The 23,342-nt window shown below is 44.4% G+C and overlaps 1 protein-coding gene across 5 annotated transcripts in view; it reads left to right on the forward strand.

Annotated features, from left to right (window-relative positions):
- Positions 1–23,342, forward strand: part of Ntrk2 (neurotrophic receptor tyrosine kinase 2) — a 327,293-nt gene that overhangs the window by 153,722 nt on the left and 150,229 nt on the right. For 2 of the 5 annotated variants that reach the window (XM_035441549.1, XM_035441552.1), the window contains exon 14: positions 23,099–23,114. The exons of the other annotated variants lie outside the window; for them this stretch is intronic. In XM_035441549.1, the coding sequence (XP_035297440.1) occupies positions 23,099–23,114 (16 nt within the window). The remainder of the gene's footprint in view (positions 1–23,098; positions 23,115–23,342) is intronic. 5 annotated transcript variants of the gene reach the window in all.

Raw genomic sequence — 23,342 nt, forward strand, 5'->3', positions numbered from 1 at the left:
GTTATGTGGGCATTTTCTTACTTGTAGATTCATGTAGGAGAGGACAGTCCACTCTTAGCAGTGCTATCCCTGGGCAGGTGGTCCTGGGGTGTGTAAGAAAGCAGGCTGCAGAAGCCATAGAAGTAAGACAGTAGGCAGTGCTCCTCCATGGTCTCTGCTTCTATTCCTGCCTCCAGGTTTCTATTAAGCTCTGCTCTGCTTTCATCCATGATGAACTATGATTAGGACATGTAGCCCAAATCAATCCTTTCCTTCCCACATAGCTTTTGGTCAGTGTTTTATCACAGCCACAAAGATGAAACTAGAACAGGGGAAGGGCATGGTATCTTACATAGATGTAGAGGCAGATATAGGTACACACACACACACACACACACACACACACACACACACACACAGAGAGAGAGAGAGAGAGAGAGAGAGAGAGAGAGAGAGAGAGAGAAATATATATTGATTGTTTCCAAATTCCAGAGTTCAGTAGTGAACCTGAAGATTCTGTAGTCTTACATGGCAAATAAAAATGCAGTGCTATGTAACTTCCCCAGATGTTGGTAATGATGTTAAATAATGCACGGGCAAAACATTTTACCCCAAATAGGAAAAGAGCAGTTAAAAAGCAAACAAAACAAAAACAACAATAGCAAAATAAAAAAAAAAGCAAAACAAAACACTCAAAAGATAGAGGAAAGTGGCCAGACAGAAAGCTGCCCGTGTAACGCCATCTCTCTCACAAAATGAAATGTTCAGATCCCCATACTCAGGAAAACCAGAGAGGTTAGATGCATAATGCTGAATCACAGAGGATAAAGAATGCCCTCGGAATGCAGTGTTCAGTAAACCATGTGCAGCAGGAATTCTGCATTTAGCCACTGTACGCTATGATTCCAAACATTTTTACACAGTAAAAACCATAAAACCAGAATATTAGTGAATATGAGATATAAGATCATAGTTAATTTAATTTTTTCCTACTTGCTACATTTTCAAGTTTTCTACCCAAAGCAGGTGCATATTGTATGTAAGAATATTTGCTCACATATTTAATGAAAAAAGTATAAGTGACTTGAATATACTTGTTTATATACTTTTCTTATCATATGGCATATTTTATTTTTATAAATTTTTATTATTTGCTTGGGAGAAGGAAGTAGGAGGGTCAGAAGTTCAAGGTCATCCTTAACTACAGAAAGAGTTGGAGGCTAGTCTTGGCTACAAGACACTCTGTCTCAAAAGAAAGAAAAAAGCTTTTACAGTTAATAAATAATTATAATGAAATAAACGTCTGATTGACTCAAAAGAGGACGACTCGTAATGTCTTTTGGTAAGTCTCGGATAGGTCTGGAGAGGAGGGAGTTACAGAAGGTCACAAACACCTCCGGTGACAAGCAGAAACTCCATTTCATTAATTCTTTGAAAAATAAATGACCTCACCTCCTATGACTGTAGTAATTAACACGCATTCGGAGCAAATTGGACTGATCCTATGTTTTATTTATTACTGTCCATTTGTGGTTTGGTGGTCAAGCTAATGGGTGTCTTTGTCAGATAGCTTTCGTGTGTGAAGCCCTGAGGCAGTTCTCATCCACTTGTCTCACAATGTCTCACCAGAAGAGCCAAAACACACTTTCAAAAACCTAAAACGGTGGAGGCCAAAGATGAGGGCAAATCCGACCTCTGACTTTCAAATGGCTTTATGTGCCTTACTCAAGTCGGCTGTCCTGCGCTGAGCCAGTGTCAGGAGCCCCACAGTCCTTGTATAGAGCTTTGCCCTTGATTGTGGCTTGATAAATATTTTGTGGCCTGTATAAAAATGAGATTCAAAGTCTGAGACTCTGGGCTCCACAGACTTCGCCAGGTGGAGTGTTCTTTCACTTAGTGGGGTCTTGGCATCTAAGGACTCTTCCTCCTCTGAGGACGGGTACCCAGGGGATCTCTTCCCTCTTTCTTCCTACTTTTCCTCTTCCTTCTGTCTGTTGCCTTTACTTCCTTATTAAATATTTTGAAATCAGATAGCATATTCTTGCTGGTTAGGATAATTTCCCAGTCCTTGGCCCTTTATGGGAAGGGTATCCTCGTTTGGTTTCTATAAATGGCCCCCAGATCATGTTGTCACCCACCTCTCCGTGGGTCTGAGTGTCTTTATCTATGCAAAGCCTCTGCAAATTTGATGCCTGCGGTCCTTTGACTCCCCGGGCTGCACATCCGACACCCAGTGTTATTTTAACTCTCTCCCCCATTCTATCCTCGGGTCTGTGTGCTCTGGCAGCCGTGACTGCCTTCAAGACCAGAGCTGTCTAAAGAACAGAAGCCCTGTTAGCTCCACCGCCCATGCCCCACCACATGTCCCGGTAGCCACAGTCCCGCCTTCCCCTGAGGTCCTGCCCCTGGGTACTGAATTCTGCCCACTTTGCCTGCTCTAGGTCATTCCCCAGGCCCTTGCCCCAACTTTCATTTGAAACATCAAATTCCCTCTTTACAGGGAGTTTCTCGTCTGTTACTAAACCCGTGTACACTCACACTCTCCATCTAAAAACACCAACTGCCAACCTGAGAAAGCCCTGCCTCCACCAGCTTGCCTTGCCTATATAGCCATCTCCTGGAAAGGGATGAGTCCACACTCCAGTCCCCTCCACCCACCTCCCTTCCTCAGATTCATCCAAACCCGGCTTTCACTCCAAATCGCCAGGTCACCGCATTGCTAAGTCAGGCGGCTCTCTGCCCTTCTCTCCTTGTCCCGCAGGGAACACTGACTCAGCTTTGATATTTTTCAGACACCTCCTTTACCTCCAGACTGCTCCATTTTCCCTTTGCCATTCTGGTGACAGAGCTCCTGTGCTCCCTAGTTGTGCTCCTTCTTTGGGACAAGTTTATCTAGTCACATGGCTTTGAAGCCATATCCAGGCTAGCTGGACATACCTCTGGTCTCCAGCAGGGATCTCACTTCCGGACTTGAGATCTGTGTAAAACGTGGTTCTGCATGGATGTCCAGTGAGCACCTTACCTTCAGCACAGCCATAACAGATCTTGGAGCCATCCGGTGAGACGTGACCCTAACTCATCCAGTAACAGACGCTCAGGGTTGAAACCTGTGGGTCTCACGACCTTCACACCCCTCATCTAATTCCATAAAAGTCGTCCAGCCCTGGTTACTAACCTGGTCCAGGTTTCCTTGCTTTGGTTTCTAGATTGTTCCACACCGTGGAGCTCATCCTGTACATGTGCTGTCCCAGCAGCCTTTGCATCTTTCTAGAACATTCTCTTCATTTCTTTTAGGAGTTTGTTCCAACACTGCTTCCTCCAGGAAGACCCCCGCCCCCTGCCTGATGATACATACATTTCACTTTATAGTCCTTGCTCTTGTTTCACTGACATCCCTGTCTCCCCTGACCTCACTTATCTTCAAAGCCTGTCCTCACCCCACCCCTGGAAATGCTACTAATTTGCTGCTGTCATGAGCTGTCTGTCTGTCTCTCCTACAAAATGTAAGTTTCACTGATGGATGGAGGGAACTGCCACCCATTTTCTCCAGCTGCATTAGAGGAGTCCATCGTGGTATTACATCTTGAGTAAATGAATTAGACAGTGAGTGCCCCAGGTTGAATCTAGGCTGTGTTGTGATCCAGACCTGTGTAGTAAGAATCATTCCATCAAAAGGGTGGAAACCGTATGCCTACGTGTTTCTGAATGAGTAGATATATTGCATCCCACAGACAAAACACAGACACATAAGGCAAAATTGCTTAGCCTTTACCCAGAAATTTGTTTCTGGAAAATCAGTATGGTGACTAGGACACTTCCTAGTCCATGTTCTCACTCACAGCCAGTCTTGCATGTCATGGCAGCTCTTAGGCTCAGCACTGACTAACTATTGTTGGTCTGGCTCTTCCATGTGAAGAAGCCCTTGGGCACTAGAACCCACAGTTTTTAAAGCTGACTTTGAGGAGAATTAGACCGTGGAGAACATCCTAGAGAACAGCTGGGTGGCCTCCCCTAGGCTCTGTGGGTTTCAGTTCTTGCCCTTTAGAGATAAGGTAGTATGTGTTAGTGTTTCCTCCCAGGACCTGACTGAGAGGTTGGTCACCTGCTCAGCCGAGCATTGCTTGGCTCAATGGCTATGGTGGTTTTCCACGTTTGCATTCTCTCCAGAGAGTCTTGAAGGCTGAGTGCTAGAACTCAAAGGAATGGGTCTCCAGAGGGTGGTGTCTTAGGTTTTTACTGCTGTGAAGAGACACCACGACCACAGCAACTCTTATAAAGAAAGACATTTAATTGGGGTGGCTTGATTACAGTCTCAGAGGTTTAGCCCGTTAGCATCGTGAAGGGAGCATGGCGGCATGCAGACAGATGCGGAGCTGGAGCTGAGCGTGCTGTGTCTTGCAGGCAACAGGAAGTTTACTGACTGTGACACTGAGGGAAGCTTGAGAAAACGAGACCTCAAAGCCTGCCTCCCCAGTAACACTCTTCCTCCAACAAGGCCACACCCCCTAATAGTGCCACTCCCTTTGGAGGCTATTTTCTTTCAAACTGCCACAGGTGGTTTACATGTAATGCAATCTCATCTGAAAGGAACAGATTTGGGGTTCACCAGCAGAAGCTGCAGGGCTTCAGTGCTGGGCAGGCCTGGCTCAGGAAAGAGACACTGTTTTCCATGAACAGCATGGGAATAAAATAAAGGCCTAGAGGCTTCTTGTCAGCTAGTCAGGGACACAGAAATGTGAACAGGTTGTTGTGATGTATGGTTAAAACAGATCTGTAAAGAGTTTCCTATGAGTAAAGAACAGAAACATGAAGGGTCAGGACAAGATCTCACCCCTGAGGACATGCCTCCGGTTACCTTCCTCTGAGCTAGACTCCACCTCCTACCCTTCACCGCCTCCCAGTAATGCTACCAAATCATCAACCCATTGTGGTAGTCTGAATGTAACTGACCCCTATAATCTCATAGGGAGTGGCACTATTAGGAGGTGTGGCTTTGTTGGAGTGGGTGTGGCCTTGTCGGGGGGAAGTGCGTCACTGTGGGGGCGGGCTTTGAGGTTGTCTATGCTCAGGATACTGCCCAGTGTCTCAGTTGACTTCCTGTTGCCAGCAAGATGAAGAACTCTCAGCTTCAACACCATATCTGCCTGCATGCCGCCATGCTCCCTGCCGTGACAATAATGAACTGAACCTCCAAATCTGTAAGTGAACCACCCCCAGTTAAATATTTTCATTTGTAAGAGTTGTCATAGTCATGGTGTCTCTTCATAGCAATAAGAACCCAAAATAAGACAGCCATCAGGGGGCGAATCCATTGATTAGGTCCAGGTGTCAGGATATAATCCGGACCATCGCTAATTCCCTACCTATTTCTTAGTTCAGTTAAACTGACAGTCAGAATTAACCATGGCAGTTTCTATGTTAATAAGCATCCTGTAGATCGCTCCCATATTTGGCACAAATCAGAGAAGCTTTGTTGGAGAGAGAAGAAGGAAAAGACAAAGCGAACCCCTAATTCCTATCTCATTGTGTGGTCTAGAGTTTCTGACTAGGCTTTGGACCCCTCTTCTCCTTCTGTCCATTTGCTGTAAACAACTGCATTTTCCAAGTGGGCAGTAGTGGTTACCATCAGATTCAACCTCGACTGTCGGCTGGGAGGGGATGTGATGAAGAAAGGGAAACATTCCTAAAAATGACATTTACAACGTCTTGGATTGACGAAAACAACGCAAGAAGACTAAATACTAAGAAAAAAGAAAGAATGTCTCAAGTATACAATTCCAAGTTTAATGGCTGGTTTTATTCCTTCTAATTTCTAAAGTTGCTGGTGTTTAACTGCAGAAGCAGGAGCTTCCAAGGCTTGGGGTTTCCCAGTGAAGAGTGATTTCACCTGCTAGCAGTTAAACCTGGCACAGCATTTACTTTTCTGAAAAGGGGCATTTCCTTATAGTCTTAATTTCAAAAAGGTTTGAAAAAAATTGGCCTTCTGAGGGGGACTTCCGCCTTCCTCCCCATCTGATGGGTGGAGAGCAACCTTCCCCAGCAAAAGCTGTGTTTCTAAATCATTTAAAAAGAAATAAGTGGAAATTTAATTTTAAGCCAAACACTTTTATTTTCTCTTGAAGTCAGTTCATTTTTCATGATTCTTTATTTCCCCCAGAAGCGTCTTTTACTTTAGTGTTTTAAGGAAGAAGTGTCCACTGCCAAAGTCTTCATAACAGAGAGGCCTTCAGCACTTCTGAAGATTGGGTTCAGATGATAGATATTAAAGATGATAAATTATTTTCCAGCCTTCCAAAACATTTCCTTGTCTCTGGCTCCTTTCCTCCTTCTAACTCATGTACCTACCTGATTAGTGGCCCGTCTCCCCTGTCACTCTTTAAATCCAGTGCCTAGGTTTCATTTGTCTGCCAGCAGTGATAGCCAAATTAATCATGCACTCCACACAAGCCCAAGCCTGTGCGTACACAGGCTGCTGCCAGCACGAACTGCCCATCCAAAGGCAGGCAATTCCGAGCCTCGGTTTATCGAGTACCCTCAAGACTCATACAGTTCCCAGCAATGGAGGTGCCAAGGCTCATTTCTTCATAGGCCTGGGCTGGGAAAATGAGAGGAGGCTAATTAATGCATTCATGGGATCCTACTGAATCAGCAAGCCGCTTAAAGGCCCAACAGACACAAACAGGCAGCTGCAGCTTGTTGGGATTCAAAGGAACAACAAAAGAGCTAGTTAAATATTTGAATAGCTGAAGTATGCGTCTATTCACTCCCATGGAAATTGCTAAAATAGACTGTCCTTCATCTCCAGAGGACTCAAAGTCGTTGAAAACTCATTGCCTCTGAAGAACAGGACATTTACATCTCCATAACAGGGCAGGCCAGCACTGGTGCTAATCAAGAGGGTGTCCATAAAAGAAATCCAGAATATGGCACCCGTTCCTGTAGCCTCGGGGATGCAGAAGGAGTCCTCTGAGAATAAGACGACTGTTGCCTGGCCTCTGTTAGTCTGACATCTTGCAGTTACAATTGTTTTTAGCAATAATGAGGATGCGTTGCTTCACATAATGTATCATCAAGGGGTAAATACCAAGCTTTGGATTTGACTTGACCCAAGGCCGAAGCCCTGATGTCAGCATATGTCTTTTGTCATGTAGTCATTGGTTGCCTTGACATAGGGACAAACTTGATGACTCCCATCTATTTCCTGTGTCCTGTCTTCCCGTGTCTGTAACAGAAGAACGTGTCACCAGCATCAGCCTTCATGCAGACTTCCAAGGCTGTTTCTGTCGTGTCAGCTTTACTCACAGGCCCATTCCTGAACCCTTGTGGCAGAGATGGAATTATGTTGATTTATTATTTATGTCTGAGCCCTTGGTTCAGCCTTGCATGACTGGCTGTTTGTGAGCCGATAACCAGATGAGAGCCGTTAGCTCCTAAGGAGGAAGCAGATGTATAGTGGTGATCACAACAACAGTGTGGGGATGTAGCTTGGTAGGTAGAGTGCTTGCCAGGCATGTGTGAAGCTCTGGGTTCAAGTCCAGCACTGGATAGCGAGTACAAGCTGGCTCACACCTGTATTCCCACTACTTGGGTGGTGGAACCAGAAGAAATTTGAGTCATTGTGGTTTGACTAGGAAAGGCCCCACAGACTCAGATTTGAATGCTTGTTCACCAGGGAGTGGCACTGTTAGGGGGTGTGGCCTTGTTGGAGTGGGCATGGCTTTGTTGGAGGAAGTGTGTCACTAGGGGTGGTGGGTATTGAGGTTTCTGAAGCTCAAGCCAGGCCCTGTGTCACTGTCCCTTCCCGTTGCCTGCTGATCCGATGTAGAGCTCTCTGTTCCTTATCTAGCGCTGTGTCTGCCCACACGCCATCCACCGTAACGATAACAAAGATCTGATCTGATGAGTTGTCGTGGTCATGGCATCTTTCCATTAAGACAGCCATCCTGGGCTATGTGGCAAATCTGAAGTCAGCCTGGAATACATGAGATCTGTCACAAAAAGAGAGAAAAAAAATGATTTGATCAGGCTGCTCTAACAAAATGGAGAAGCAGGGTGCATTAAAAACCAGACATTGGTTCTCTTGTGATTCTGGAGGCTACAAGTACAACAAAGCACTCTCCACTTCAGTCCTTGTCCTGGTTTGCAGATAGCCACCTTCTTGCTATGTCCACACGTGGCCTGTTCTCCGTGGCTCCTGGTGTGGTGGTTTGAAAGAGAAATCCTCCCCCAGGTTCAGATATATGAACTCTTGGGCCGCAGTTGGCGGTGCTGTCAGTGGAGACTGTGGAACCTTCTCTAACGATAGTCGTATTAGGGATGAGATTTTCAACATGATTTTGTGTGTGCAAAGTCCAGTCTATAATAACCAACAAAATTTAATTCTTGCATTTCTAGTTAATCTTGAATGAGATTTTAGGTCAATTTATTTTGTTTCTGTGGCTTTATTTTTTTCTGAGAATACTGTGTTTAAATAGCCCCTAACAGACATCATGAGGAATATTCAGCCATGCATCCACCATGCTGCAGCCACCTAACTACAGGAATGGGAAGACGGGGAGTCTCCTTGAGACATTTGGTTGGGGGTCTACTATTGACAATCACCAGCCAATATCCTTCTTAGAACACAGCCTTTGGTGGTGATTTAAGGAAAGGTTAGGAGGTCTTCAAGAAAGCCAAAGACCTGAGATGGACTCAGACCCTTCTAAACAGCAGTGGCAGGTGCAGTTCAGTTACCTACCTTTTCTGTCCAAGTCATCTCTGACTACCAAATCTGTCAAACTGTCCCCAGATAACAAAGACATACAGTTAACAGATTCTATTGCACTGCCTCAGAGACGGGTCCAGAAGAAGAGCTCAGGAAGTACGGCAAACACAGGGAAGCCTTTCAGAGAAAGGCACGGCCTTCTCAGTGAGTGACACAGATGGTCTGCAGCATTTGCTTCTCAGTATGAGTTACTAGTTTTTAAAATGATGGTCTCATTTTTTGAGGATTTCACCACAAGGTATTTTGATCCTATTTACCCCTCTCCCAATTCCTCCCAGATCTGCTCGCCCCTCTCTATCTCTAGCCACCCAAATACCGGAATCCTCTTTCCCTCCCCAGCACCCTCTTTTCTCCCCTCCACCCATCAAGTCCAGTTTGTGTAGGCTGACTAATCTTGAGCTTGAGGCCTGCCTTGAAGGATGGCAGTGCACCCGGGGTCACGCCATTGAAGAAAACAGACTTTGCCAACAACTCCTCAGCTAGGGCGGGACTCTGTGACCACTTCCCCTTCTGCATGCTGGCATTCTGTCTGACTTGGCCTGCGCTGGTCTTGTGCATGCTGTGGGCACTGCTGTGGGGTTATATGTGCATCTGCTCTGCCGTGTCTGGAAAACTCTATCTCTTGACATTATCCATCCCCTCCACTCACGACCTTTCCTCTCTTCTTCCACATGGATCACTGGGCCTTGAGGAGAGGGGTGTGATGTAGGCACCCCAGGTAGTGCCAGATGAACATTCCAATGTCTCTCATTTTCTCCACGTTGACCAGTTCTAGGTCTCCAAAGAATCATCTCTGATGTGGGTCAAGTGATGAGCTGATTGGTAGATATAGTTAATATGTCATTAGGAGTTGTTTTTTGGCTGAGTTCATTAAGCAAAATAATTAGAATATGTTCCCCTAGGGCCCATGAGCTCTCTAGCCTTAAGATTCTTAGACCCATTGATAGCATAAGACATGGGTCAGCCTTAAATCCAATCAAGAAATAACTGGTTACTGTGAAAGTCTCTATATTTGTACAGATGTTAATGACTTTAAGATGATTTACTTGGAACTTGACTACTGAAGAAGCCATAACTCCTAAAATGTAAAAGATCATTTCTTCCCCTGCCATGCAGTGCACATAAGCAGAGGGGCTCTACTCATGTCACTGTCTCTGGGGCCAGATGCTCAGGATACTGCTGTCTGGACATGAGGATTTGTGGGTCATCCTGGCAGGGGTGAGAGGTAGCGAGTATCCTGTTGAGTCTTAAACTTCTTTCTATCTGGGCTCCCTATGCCCTGTCTTCCCACTTCGCATAAGCAGATACAAACACCAGGGTGGCAGGGTGAGGGAGTTCAGGTCTCTGCAGGGAAGAGGGGTGAATGAACATTTGGGTATGTCAACCAGCCATGGGCCCATGTATGCCAAATTTGGCTTTCCGCTGAATACTACAAGGTGCTGGTTGGAGTTCATCCATCTTTTCTCCTTTTAATTAGATCTTTATGGAATGCCTAAATTTAACCAGGTCCTGTATTTGATGCTTAGAATGTGAGAGAAGATTAACATATATATATATATATATATATATATATATATATATATATATATGTGTGTGTGTGTGTGTGTGTGTGTGTGTGTGTGTGTGTGTGTGTGTGGTGTGTGTGTGTGTGTGTGTGTGTGTGTGTGTGTGTGTGTGTGTGATATATGTAATTTGCTTATAACACACAGTAGGGGGAAACTAGGTAGATAAATAAAACTTGGAGACCAGCTGTGATGGGGAAAGAACAGCTGTCTTTGAAATAGTGGAACCAGTAGACAACAGCAAGGCAGTTTCCTGTTGTCTGTCTCCTTCAAAGCATTTCATTAGTGCGTTGAGCCATTTATTGAGCATGTACATGTGGAAAGTACCTGAGCTGATTATACTGTAATTGTGATGAAGCTCATGAGAAAGAATAAGGAGTGGACTATCACAGAGTTCTTATATACTCTGATAGAAGAAATAGGGTTATGTAAATACAGTAAACCATGTGGTAGTTATCCCAAGAAACAGTCAAAAGAGCTATTAATTGATTTTCTTGTTTGAAGAATAAGGAGACATGTCATAGAGGGAGATGTGGTTATTCTACTGTCATTACATTTATACACTGTCTAGCACCTACCAGGCAGCCAGTGGGTAGGTTTTGAGTGAAATACTAATAAATAGAAGAGTCATGGTGGGCTCACTTGAAGAGGGCAGACTGGAGTTTAGCAGAAGTCACAACTGACAAGCTGGGGTCAGATGGTGTGGCCAGGTCACACTGTGAGTGTTTTTGACAATTTTAGACTTTACTTTTCCTCTTGGGTGTCTAGGAATGTTTCATGAAAACATCAGCTCACAAGCCACTGAGGTAGCTCTATTGGGGGCAGGGCAGTGACTGTAGTTACTGTTAAGTTAGGTTAGAGATAACCTAAGCGACTGCAGTGTGCCTACAAAGAAATGGTGACTCTGACTTAGTCCCAAGACACAGAATCTGAATCCCGTTCCTGATAGTGATGGTGGCAATAACAATGATGATGACAATGCATGCAAGGACTGACTGTTCTGTGCATCCTGGATCTCAGGTTCAAGACCGTGGGGTCTGCCCCAGGCATTGTGGGTCTCAGGTTCAAGACCGTGGGGTCTGCCCCAGGCATTGTGGGTCTTAGGTTCAAGACCATGGGATCTGCCCCAGGCATTGTGGGTCTTAGGTTCTCTGCAGCCTGATCTCAGTTTCTAGACCATGGGATCTGTCCCAGGCATTGTGGGTCTTAGGTTCTAGACTGTGGGGTCTGTCCCAGGCATTGTGGGTCTTAGGTTCTAGACTGTGGGGTCTGTCCCAGGCATTGTGGGTCTTAGGTTCTAGACTGTGGGGTCTGTCCCAGGCATTGTGGGTCTTAGGTTCTAGACTGTGGGGTCTGTCCCAGGCATTGTGGGTCCCTAGGTATTGTGGTGATTTAGCAGTATTTCCATTGGATGTGCATAACACATGCCCTCCACCTCACCCCAGCATGGATACACCCCAAAATGTCTCCAGACACTGATGACTTTCCTCTATATCCAAAATCACCCCCACCTGAGACTTCCTGGTGTGAACAGCCAATTTTGCTAATTTTTCAGAAAATCCAGGACCCTTAAAGAACATGTTGGCCATTCAATGGGAAAGAGTAAAGAAAGAAATGAGTTTCCTCTCACGAGTCTGGGCTTCTTTTACTGATCATGTGTGTAGCCACCTCAAGTGACACAGCAGAAAACCTAACTGTTCAACTGGCATTTTATTTTAAATGATAGCTTTCATTTTGTTCTATTGTTTTGTTATTTTATTCAATGCTTTACTTCATTAGTGCACAGAATTTTGCTTGTTCTGTTTCACAGTGAGGACTTCCAAATAAAGAGTATACAGCAGGAAGATTAAACATCTTGGCTACCATATAAGTCTCACACATTTTCTGACCTTGGCTGGACTCAACAAGAAAAATGTCTAGTCACGGCTGGATACCTAAGTTTGCACAGTTGTCTCCTGTAAAATCCTGCCACGCACCACAGAAAGCTCCCTGGGTGGTGTCCGGCGTTAGCTTCAGCAAGTGATAATCCAGAGGGACTAACATTGAATTTCTATGTTACATATGCACTCTCAACAAAATAATCACAAATATCAATGACATAAATGAAAAGGCAAGACTTGTAAAGGCAGCAAGCAAAGCCATGGAGTGCAGGCACCTTCCTTCCTTCATTCCTTGGGTCTCACTTGGGGGTGTTAGGGCACTATGGACCAGTCTGAGCAAGTCCTCCAGGTCTGACTCACTGGGTTCTCCATGGAAACCAAGTCTCAAGAGAATGTGTTGTAAACTGTTGGCCAAGCGCTGTGGGCTTGTCACTCTCTTAGAGGACCACTAATGTCGCTTCTAAAGCAAGGCCTTTGTGAAGCCTCTGCTCTAAATCACTAGCCAGCTTTGAAGAGAAGGGATTGGAGTGTGTGTGTGTGTGTGTGTGTGTGTGTGTGTGTGTGTGTGTGTGTGTGTGTGTGTGTGTAGCAGCATTAAGATGGGGTCAGCAAGAAAATGTGTGTGTGCAGACGGTTGTCACCTGCCTTCCCTCAGGGAGTTTGTGACAGCTGGGAAAATGTTTTCAGAGTGCTCTAAGCTCTCACTGGGGTGCCACAGGACAGAGGCAAAGCTTTGATTCCGCTCTCTCAAGTCTTATTATTAGGTAGGACTGACTGACTGTCCTCCAGGCCCAAGCCTGGGGAATAAGCACCAAGAGCAGGGGGTCTACCTTTCTCTCCTGGTGGAGGCTGTGGCTTTTGTTATGTGGCCTGCTGGAATTTGCAGTTGATTTGAAAAACCCAGAACTTTGCATAACTTAATTGTGAGTGAGAAGAGATGAATTTTCTTTGAAATAGTCCATGTGTTCAAAACGAAAGGGAAAAATAACTGCCAAAATTAGTTGTTGGAGACATAGGATCGGGATACCTTAGTGTGCTTCAAGAAAGACTAATTTCATCTCTTCTTGAAGCTTGAGGCTTCTGGACGTCAATTCTATGGGCTCCTAGGTTTTTGTTTCAGCTTTTGTTGTTGTTGTTTTAAACATGACAGCAAATGCTGACTGAGTTACGCTAATCAAGGTAGTACCCAATCTCTCCTAAGCGCCTGTCATGCACCAAGTATTCATAAGCACCGTCTGAAGGACTGCTTCTGCAGAGCTCAGGCTCTCCTCCTAAGATGAGACAAATGACCTAAAAGAATCTGAAGATGATTTTTCCAGAGAAAATCTAGGCCAGTTGACTGAATGCTTTTCTTTAAATTGTGCATGAGTTCACATTTCCCAGACGCCAGGCTCAGGGAAACAATACAAGGCCAGGTGTCAGTGTTCTCATCAGCGTTCTCAGTGTGTGTCTCTAATTTCTACAGGGAAGGCTCACTCTAGATCATGCTGGAGACAGCAAACACCTTGGCATCTAGTCTAGTATCTGTATTCCACACCACTGTCTGAGTGCTGGCTCCTGGGTGTGTCTCATCTTTAAATACTGAAACCCACCAGTTCCCTCAGGAGGCCCGCTCAGGACCATGTGGATACCAAGGTTCTCAGAGCTCTGTGCTAAAGGGCACAGTATTCATACCTAGCCTGAGCGCAACCCTCCGCATACTTTAAATCATCTCTCTAGATTACTTACAGTGTCTAATATAAATTCTGTGTAAATTCTGTGTAAATGTCATGCTATGGTGTTTAGGAAATATTGACCAAAATATATTCAGGACAGATGTGTGTGTATGTATGTATGTATGTATGAATGTATGTATGTATTGTGTATGTGAATATGTATGTATGTATTGTACATGCATGTATTGTGTATGTATGTATGTCTGATGTACGTATATTGTGCATGTATGTATTGTTGTATTTGTATGTATGGTGTATGTGTGTATTGTGTATATGTATGCATGTATTATGTATGTATTGTGTATATATGTGTGTATGCACTGTATATTTATGTGTATATACCTATGCATGTATTATATATATATATCTACATATATATATATGCATGTATTGTGTATGTGTGTATGTATGTAACGAGTATATATGTATGTATTGTGCATGTCTGTATGCATGTATTGTGTATATATGTATGTATGCACTGTGTATGTATATGTATGTATGTATTGTGTATGTATGTATTCACTGTGTATGTATGTGTTGTGTATGTGTGTATGCATGTGTGTTTTGTATATGTCTGTATGCACTGTGTATATATGTATGTATGCACTCTGTATGTATGTGTATGTATGTATTGTGTATGTCTGTATGCATGTATGTGTGTATTGTAATGTATGCATGTATTGTGTATATATGTGTATATGCACTGTATATGTATATGTATGTATGTATTGTGTATGTATGTATTCACTGTGTTTGTATGTGTTGTGTATGTGTATACGCATGTGTGTTTTGTGTATGTCTGTATGCACTGTGTATATATGTATGTATGCACTCTGTATGTTTGTGTATGTATGTATTGTGTATGTCTGTATGCATGTATGTATGTATTGTATATGTGTGTATGTATTGTGTATATATTGTGTATGCACTGTATATTTATGTGTATATACATATGCATGTATAATGTATATGTATATGTATATATTGTGTATGTGTGTATATATGTAACGAGTATATATGTATGTATTGTGTATGTCTATATGCATGTATGTGTATATATGTATGTATGCACTGTGTATGTATATGTATATGTATGTATGTATTGTGTATGTATATATGCCACTGTGTATGTATGTGTTGTGTATGTGTGTATGCATGTGTGTATTGTATATGTATTATGTATTGTGTATGTCTGTATGCACTGTGTATGTATGTGTATGTGTATGTATGTATTTTATATGTCTGTATGCATGTATGTATGTATTGTGTATGTATGTGTGTGTATCTTCAGATGGTGAGTGGTTGAATCCTCAAGTGCAGACCCCACAGATTGAGACGACAAGCTGTACTGTGTTCAGTGGGTCCCTTCGTAGGTCTACAGGGAATCAGGTAGCTAGTGTGTTATCAAACCACAGTGAATTTATGTTGCATTTGTAGTTTATACACTGGCATTTTCCTTGTACTTTTTATACTTTATACTGTTGTGTTTTAAAAACCGTTGCTTTCATCAGTTCTAGAGCCCCGATTGCCTGCACCACCTCTGGCGATGATGGTAAACCTCCTAAGTAGGCTCCTATAGCAGAGCTTCTGAGTGTCCCAGACGCAGCCCTCAGCTGCCACCATCCCTGGACAAGCTGAGCATCTTGTCTCCAAGTTGCTTGACATTTTAGAATTTGTAATTTGTTCAGCTTTAGAATATTTGCACATGCATAATGAGACATCCTGGAGATGGAACCTAATTCTAAATACAGAGTTTGTGTGTCACACACACTGTGCACACATAGCCTGACAGTAATTCCATTCATTATTTTTAGTGTACCTGCATTTTGGCTGTTCTTTGGCCTGAAGTTGGTATCTTCTGTGTAGCTCTTCCCTTCTGAGAGGCCAGGGCTCAAAACCTTTCTGAGTTTGGAGTGTTTCAAATATCATGGTTTGGAGGATGGAGGATTAGCCTGTAGCTGCAAGCTACCCATGACTCTGCATAGAGACTTTCTCTTTGCCAGAAGTTCCCAGCCAATAGCAGATGGGGGAAATGAGCTAGCTTCTGAACTTTGAGACCAGGGGACTCTGAGGTAGACACTATGTCATCATTCAAGTCTCTAATGGGGATAAGACAATGGAGAGTGAGTAGAGAGGCTCAGACTAAAGTGAGGCTGGGTGTGACATTTGACCTGACAATTGGAGATTACAAATAAACAAGCTAGGGTACAGAAAGCATGGAACAATCCCCACTGGTTCTTTACTAGGAAATTGGAAAGGGAGGATAGGTGGACAAATCACAGGTCCTAGAGTGACAACCAGAAGCTTATAAAACTATGCCAACAAGATTTATACTCAAAAATGATTATTGCAGAGTCATCATTGGAAAGCGACTATAGGAAGCTGGAGGGATACAGGGAAGCTGAATCAGAAAGTCAGTGAAAGAATGAGAGAGAGAGAGAGAGAGAGAGAGAGAGAGAGAGAGAGAGAGAGAGAGAGAGATTGTTCCCAAAGCTAAGTGCAGCTGTTGATAGAGAATGGGTTTAAGTCAAATATAAACACAGAAGACCTGTCTAGTCATCTCTTTGCCTCATTGGACCGTCTCTGTAGTTAGTGACTCTTGGCGTGTTGGAGTGAGACGCAACTTGAAACTTGATGGAACCTCTGCAGTTTGTCTCCAGAATAGTGTGAGTATGAACAGGCACCAGATTTTTAATTTGAGGTTTTGGCCATTAGGGAACTATCAGGAAGACATGGAACCCATAAAAACTCTACTCATTTATGTGCATTTCTTTATCTGCGTGTATCTGTTAGGGTCAGCACCCACTGTTGTAATATGCCCCAGAGCTGAAAATGGATCACACATGTTGGTTTGATTCTTGTATGGATAAGTGGGGGCTAAGTGTGATCGCCCACCCCCTGGAATGCTCTGAGATGTTTTCTATTCTGTATACACACACACACACACACACACACACACACACACACACGTAGTTCTTCCCTGGAACAGCTCAATGTGATCTTCAAGTCATAAATACCTAGTTTGCCTGTGCACTATCTTCATTCTGACCTAGTTGAAGGGCAAATGGCACAGGTGGCCAGCGTGAGGACCTCGGGTGGCCAGATCTTCCACTGGCTAGAGTTTGATTACATAACTGCAACTAACTACAAGAGCATCTAGGAAACAGTGCCTAAGGGGCAAAAATAAAAGTGTTAAGTTCAAAGATTTAAGCCATAATATTTTTTCTTTGTCACAGAGAAGCTTTAAAAAAATATTTTATGTTTACGGATGTTTTGCCTACATGTATGCATGTGCATCATGTGTGTGTAGGTACCTGTGAAGAGCAGAAGAGGACGTCAGATCCTGACACTAGAGATACAGATGTTTGTGAGCTGCCATGAGGGTGCTGGGAATTAAAGCTAGGTCCTGTGGAAGAACAGCCAGTGCTCTTAACTGCTAAGCCACGTCTTCGCCCCTAGGAGCTGTTTGATGATATGTTTCTTAGAGACAGTTGTTACAGAAGGTTTCTTGTCCTGCCTTGTCCTGCAGGACAAGCCCCAAATAAGCACATGGATGTTATATTAATTATAAATCTGTTGGATGATGGCTAGGGCTTCTTATTGACTAGCTCTGCCTTAATTATTAACCCATTTCTATCAATCCATGTCTTGCCACGAGTCTGTGGTAATTCCCGGCATGTTGTCACTCCTTTGGCAGCATGGTGACTCTGTGTGTTGGGCTCACTCTGCCTACTTTTCTCAGAATTCTCCTTGTCTCCTAGACCCACCTATCTTCTGCCTCATTGGCTGAACAGTGTTTTATTCATCAACCAATAAGAGAAAAACATATATACAGAAGGACAGCCCCCATCAGACAGTGGGAATAAATGAAATTGTAAGTTTAGAGGAAGAGATGGCTCAAGTAAAGGTTGGTGGGGAGGGAATACTTTTTGTGCTGTGCTGTGCTGTTCAACCCAACTCCAGCCCTCCTCCTCGGCTAGGATGGGACTTTCATTTATAATGCTTGTGTCCAGAAGTAGAGATAAGGCGGACCTGAAGTGGAAACTTGGCCCTGAACTATGCTCTTCTGAGACTGGGGGAACTGGATTTGAAGCCAGCTGTTTAGTTAGTCGATTGCAAGTCAGCCAGAAAGGAAACTGTCAGTAATGTGGCCGTTTGCCTCACCTCTCCTCCCTGCCCGTGGCCAGCAGTTCCATGTTTGGAAGCAGTCAGCTCATGTTCTGTGAGATGCCTTCACTGTTCTCAGCACCCTCCCTGTGGCAATGCCGCGTGGAACTGAGTAGGCACAGCCGCAGGAAGTGGACGTGACGGGCATTTCCTCAGCATAGCAGTACCTTCATCTGCTCCCCGCCCCTGCAAAGAGGTGGGCATGTTATTCTTGGGGATACAGGATGGGAAGATAGCAGCATTTGATAACAGCAAGTTTTAATTTGTGCAGAGTTTTAAGTACTGGATAACTGGTGATTTTTCTCTTCACATTGGAATGTACAAATGTGACTTTTCTGAAATGTAAAAGGCAATCAGGAAACTGGGGTGTCCTGAGGTCAAAACTGCTGGAACGCAAATGCTGAAGGCTTGTGTGGCCAGGATCTACAGGGACGGTCAGGTTTCTCCCATTTGCCCATTACTGGCTCCTTTTCCCAACTTTCACTCAGGTTATGAATACTCCCCTTTCAACTTACTAAATCCTGTTTCCTTGGAGAGATGTTTGAAAAACTAATCTTTCTTGTTATTTATTTTATTTGGTTTCATTTCTGTCTTGGAGTTGCTGGGGTGCTGATGTGTTGTTTTCCCCTTTCTGGTCAGCTTTTCCCAAACTCATGAGGGTTTAACTGGTTAATTTCCTAATAGAATCCAAATGGGGCAGGTTCCTTATGCTGACTGTACCTACTTTTGAGGGAGCTCTTCATTTGGCTGTGAACAAAACATCTCTTATTAAACAGAAAATAAAAGGAGGCTGGGCAGACCCCAATCCCATGGGTGGACCACCACAAGAAAAGGGGAATATTGTTTCTGTTTAAAGGCTATTGCTTCAACCCATCAAGAAGGAGCAGATGAATGGCCAGAGCTTCTGGGAGAATGATGGCCATTTAATCTTTCCGAAGGGCTCATCTCCATGGTGACCGTGCCCCTTCTAAAGGGAGCCTAGGCATCAATCAGTAAGTCGGGAATCAGCTTGCCCCAACTTAGCGTTGGTTAGGTATCCTTCTTTGTTTTTGTGAATAAAAATGAACTGGGACTGAGTCCCATCCAGACCCCATTTCTCTTCTCTAGTTCCCTAGGGGCCTGGAGCTTTGAGCACCCTGAGCCGCAGACCTACCAACCCGATGCTTCCTGTGTTAGTCAGCTTTCTGTCTCCATCACAAAGCCCCTGAGTGATCAGTTCAGAACAGGTTGACTGTGACTATCACTCTAGCAGAGCCCACCCATCTTCATGCCCTGTGGGAGGACATGGCACAGCACATCTCATCCAGAGTGAACGGTTGAGCAAAACTGCTCACCCCTTGGTAGGGAGTAAAAAGCCTGGGGCCCCCGCAACCCTCTAAAGGACACACTCACAAGTGACCTAAAGTTCTAGCATTAGGCTCCACCTCTTAACGACCTGGCCTCCTCCCAGTGGCTGCACTCCAGGGACCCTGTGGACACATAGGCCTTTGTGATGTTAAAATCTAAATTAAAGAAGTCTCCTCTCATTTCCTCCCAAACAAATAAGGGATTCTTGCCCTGAATGACTTACCTGGGATTTGTGTCTTAAAAGCTTCCGTTTAGAGCTGTGAAGTTGTTTCTGTCCCAAGGTCCTCCAGGACCCTATGGACAGTGCCGTCATATACCTCACTGTCTCCAGCTGTGAGCTTTGAGACTCCCCTCAGAACCCCCTCGTGTTCCGTGCTCAGTCACCGGTTCCCTAACACTGCCATCTCCTCTTCACTGCCCCACTTCCCCACACCCAGGTCAGGCTTTAGTTTTCTTGAACCTTCATTTCCCTTTAAAACTCTTGCCCATCTTCTTGTTCTTTGTCTTTCTCTCCCTTCTGACTCCATCCTGCGTCCACACAATCTGAGATTAACTGATCTGATCTCTTCCCGGCCTGAGGATGCTGACGATTTTGTCTCCTTTCAAGTCTAATGTCCAAATGTGCTGGCAGTGCAAGTGCTCCATGGAGCACTGATGGCAAGCTCATGGTCACCTGGCTGGTGGGAGCTGCGTCTTCTCCTGCCACTGAACGTCTCCAGTGAGTCAGGAACCTGTAGACCAGGTTCAAAGATCAAAATCTGAAGTGTGGCATCTACCAAATGCAAATTGTTCTCAGAAGACTGTCAACCCAGAAACTGTTTAACTGAACTTTGAAAGTTGGGGATATCCAACTTTCTGTTGTGTCCCCACTCTGTGCTTGGCTGATTCCAATGTGTTCTAAAGAATCCAGAAATGTGTCTCCCGAAACCTCACCTTCCCTCTAGGATGTAGCGGCTTCTCGTCTCACTACCCCCATCCCCAACACACATGGAAGGACTTCTAGGGTACCTCTCTTTCTACCAAAGCCCCTCAGGCAAACATTGACATCTCTGCTCTGCCCGTTGGATAAATACTAATAGTATTTGACACCACAGAATGCTCAATTAATTATAATGTCTCGAAATTTGGTGAATTTTGGCAACTCTGGATATGGGAAAGGCAATTTTAAAGGACGGAAGAAACCACCCCCCATCTGTCATTACAGTGTGGGGTGACTGAGTGTGTCAGCCTCTCTGATGTGACTCCCTGTCAGCAACTTTGGGTGATTTGTAATCCGGGAAAGGTATAGCTGAAGAGCAAGTGGGTATTGTAGGGGCTGCCCAGGAGGCCTGCCTACACTTCTCTTATCTACAGTGTTCTTCGGTGTATTTATGCAGCACAACATCACGCAAGAAGCAACGTGGTAATATCTCAGGGGCACAGAGAGGAAGAGGTAACTTGACAAGTCTCTGCTCAGTAAGGTGGGGCTGTCTGACGTGCAGAGGGGAAGTAGGAAGTGGCTCACCCCAGTAAGTAGGAAATGGCTCCTCCCTCAGCTGCATGAACAGCAGGGAGGAAGTAGGAAGTGGCTCATCCCTCAGTTGCATGAACAGCAGAAAGGAAGTAGGAAGTGGCTCCCCACAGCTTCGTGAAAGGAAAACAGGAAGTAGGAAGTGGTTCCCCCTCACTTGCACATTAGGCTAGATAGCGCAACTATAGACTCCTCACTCATGTGCTGTTGGTAAAAGTGAGACTTGATTTAGTTGAAGGCCAAGTTGACCAAGCTTGTCCTCAGTAGCAATTCTATTTATTAACAGGATTTATCTTACTACAGTGAGTCTTGAAAAGAGGGGTGAGCACCTCAGATGTGTAAGATATTCAATGCCACTATGTTTATTGTAAGTTAATGGATAGAAACAATCCCTAAATGTATATTCGGTGAGAGATGAATGTTGACCTTAGTGGGTTCTCTGAAAGAAGAAGAAGAAGAAGAAGAAGAAGAAGAAGAAGAAGAAGAAGAAGAAGAAGAAGAAGAAGAAGAAGAAGAGCAACTGAAAAATTACTCAAAAGGAAAAGAAAACAGACTTGAGAAATTTGATCTATGATATCAGTTTTTTAAAAAGATAAGCCAAACAGATGCTGAGGGACAGAGGAGGTAGTTTGGTGGTAGAGCACTGGTCTAGCAGCCATGAAGCCCTGGTTTGATCCTCAGCACAAAGAAACAAATGCACAGAATACTCCAAACATGACCAGTAGGAAAATGAACCTTCTGGGCAGGGTTGGTCATGGCAACTCCATGAGCATGACACTGTTGGGCCAGACTCAGTGAGTGAAGCTTAGTCAGTGTGACCTAAGCCAATGAACTTCTTTCTTTTTTTGTGTTTTCCAAGACAGGATTTTTCTGTGTAACAGTCCTGTTCCTGGCTGTTCTGGAATTCGCTTTGTAGACCAGGCTGGCTTCGAACTCACTGAGATCCTCATGCCTCTGTCTTCTGAGTGCTGGGAATAAAGGCAAGTGCCACCACCACTCAGCTGTGCAAAGGATCTTTATCCGGCTTTGCATTGTGGCCAAGATCTCTTTTTGATTTCTAAAACCTGGAAGGAAGTATTTGGATGAAGGTCAGCCATTTGTGAATGTCAGCTTTGGGCTGAAGCCCTAGGGTTTGTTTTCCTAACCCCCACTAACTAACTAACTAGCTATCTGGATAACTAACTAGTGAAATAAATAAATATCAGCTTAGGCTGCAAGCCTGGAATGCAGGGTTCTGGGAAGGCAAAGCCTAAGCTTAACCCTGAGACAATTAGGGCAACAGTTTTGTGAAGCATCCTTGAGAGTGCAGGGAGATTTTACCAGCGTTGATTGCTTCACTTCACTTAGCTCTTGAACCTAGTTTTAACCTTGACTGTGAAGACCACTGTAGAGCCCCAGAGCAAAGAAGTACACGACTTTGATTGCCTCTGCTCCTTTCCTGGCCCCACAACCATAGATTTCTCTATGGTACAGAAAATTCTTTCGACCCCAGAGTTTCCCTAAGTCAACAGTTGAGTCCAAGGAGTAGATATTTCACTGTGCCTTTAGTCACTGGAGACCCTCCAAACAACAGGGCTCTTGTGTATATGTATCCAGTAGAGTCTGGTGCTGTAAGGCCCCTTCCTCACACAGCAGATAAGCATGTAGCGTTCCAACAGCCCCACCCCAGAGTCTATTCCCCCTACCCAGGAATTTTGTGCTGCCTCTCAGCTTCAGATGAAATCTGTTTTCTCTCATTATTTTCCCACATTGCTGCAAAGCTGTGGCGCATTTGTCGGGTGCCTTGTGTGTCCTCAGACACCACACTGTCCTGCTAGAGGATTCAATATGAGGGGGAAGGAAGAGAGTGCAAAAGAGCAAGAGCTCAGAGCTGTTAGACCCGGGCTTGGGCCATTTCCTTGGAAGACAGGTTGCTGTTGCTTTCTGGTTTGAACTTCCATGTGCTCAGGATGAAACACAAGTGTTTGCACAGCAATCTGAAACCCAGCTTCCAGGTGTCTGAGAGGAAGTCTTAGTCTCCAGTGGTTTTCATTTTTTAAACTTCTTTGGGGGTGTTATTGAGTTACGTGACTAAGGTCAGTCAGTTGACTTTCTCCAGTTCCCACTGCTCTTTCCAAGTTTGTTTTATGTTTTGTTGTGGTTTTCCGATGTCTCATGGTTTGCAATTGGGGAAGTCAAGACAAGGTATGGGTAAGGGGTAAGGAGCCACGCCTCCTGTGGCTTTGCGGGGCTCCTGTAGCTTGGCTCTGCAGAACCCACTTGGGTTCTCTCTCTATTCACTGGTCTCGGGTTCTCTCTCTCTGCATTGGTCCCACCAGTTTTAGATTTGCTGAAGCAAAAGACCTAGCTTTTTTTTTTTTTCTAGAAAAGGCATTACTTTCACAAACTCTGTGTAGTAAGTAGGTTTGCACGCTTGAA

This window comes from Cricetulus griseus, chromosome 3 (assembly GCF_003668045.3).
Source record: "Cricetulus griseus strain 17A/GY chromosome 3, alternate assembly CriGri-PICRH-1.0, whole genome shotgun sequence".
In the NCBI taxonomy this organism is placed as follows: Eukaryota; Metazoa; Chordata; class Mammalia; order Rodentia; family Cricetidae; genus Cricetulus; species Cricetulus griseus.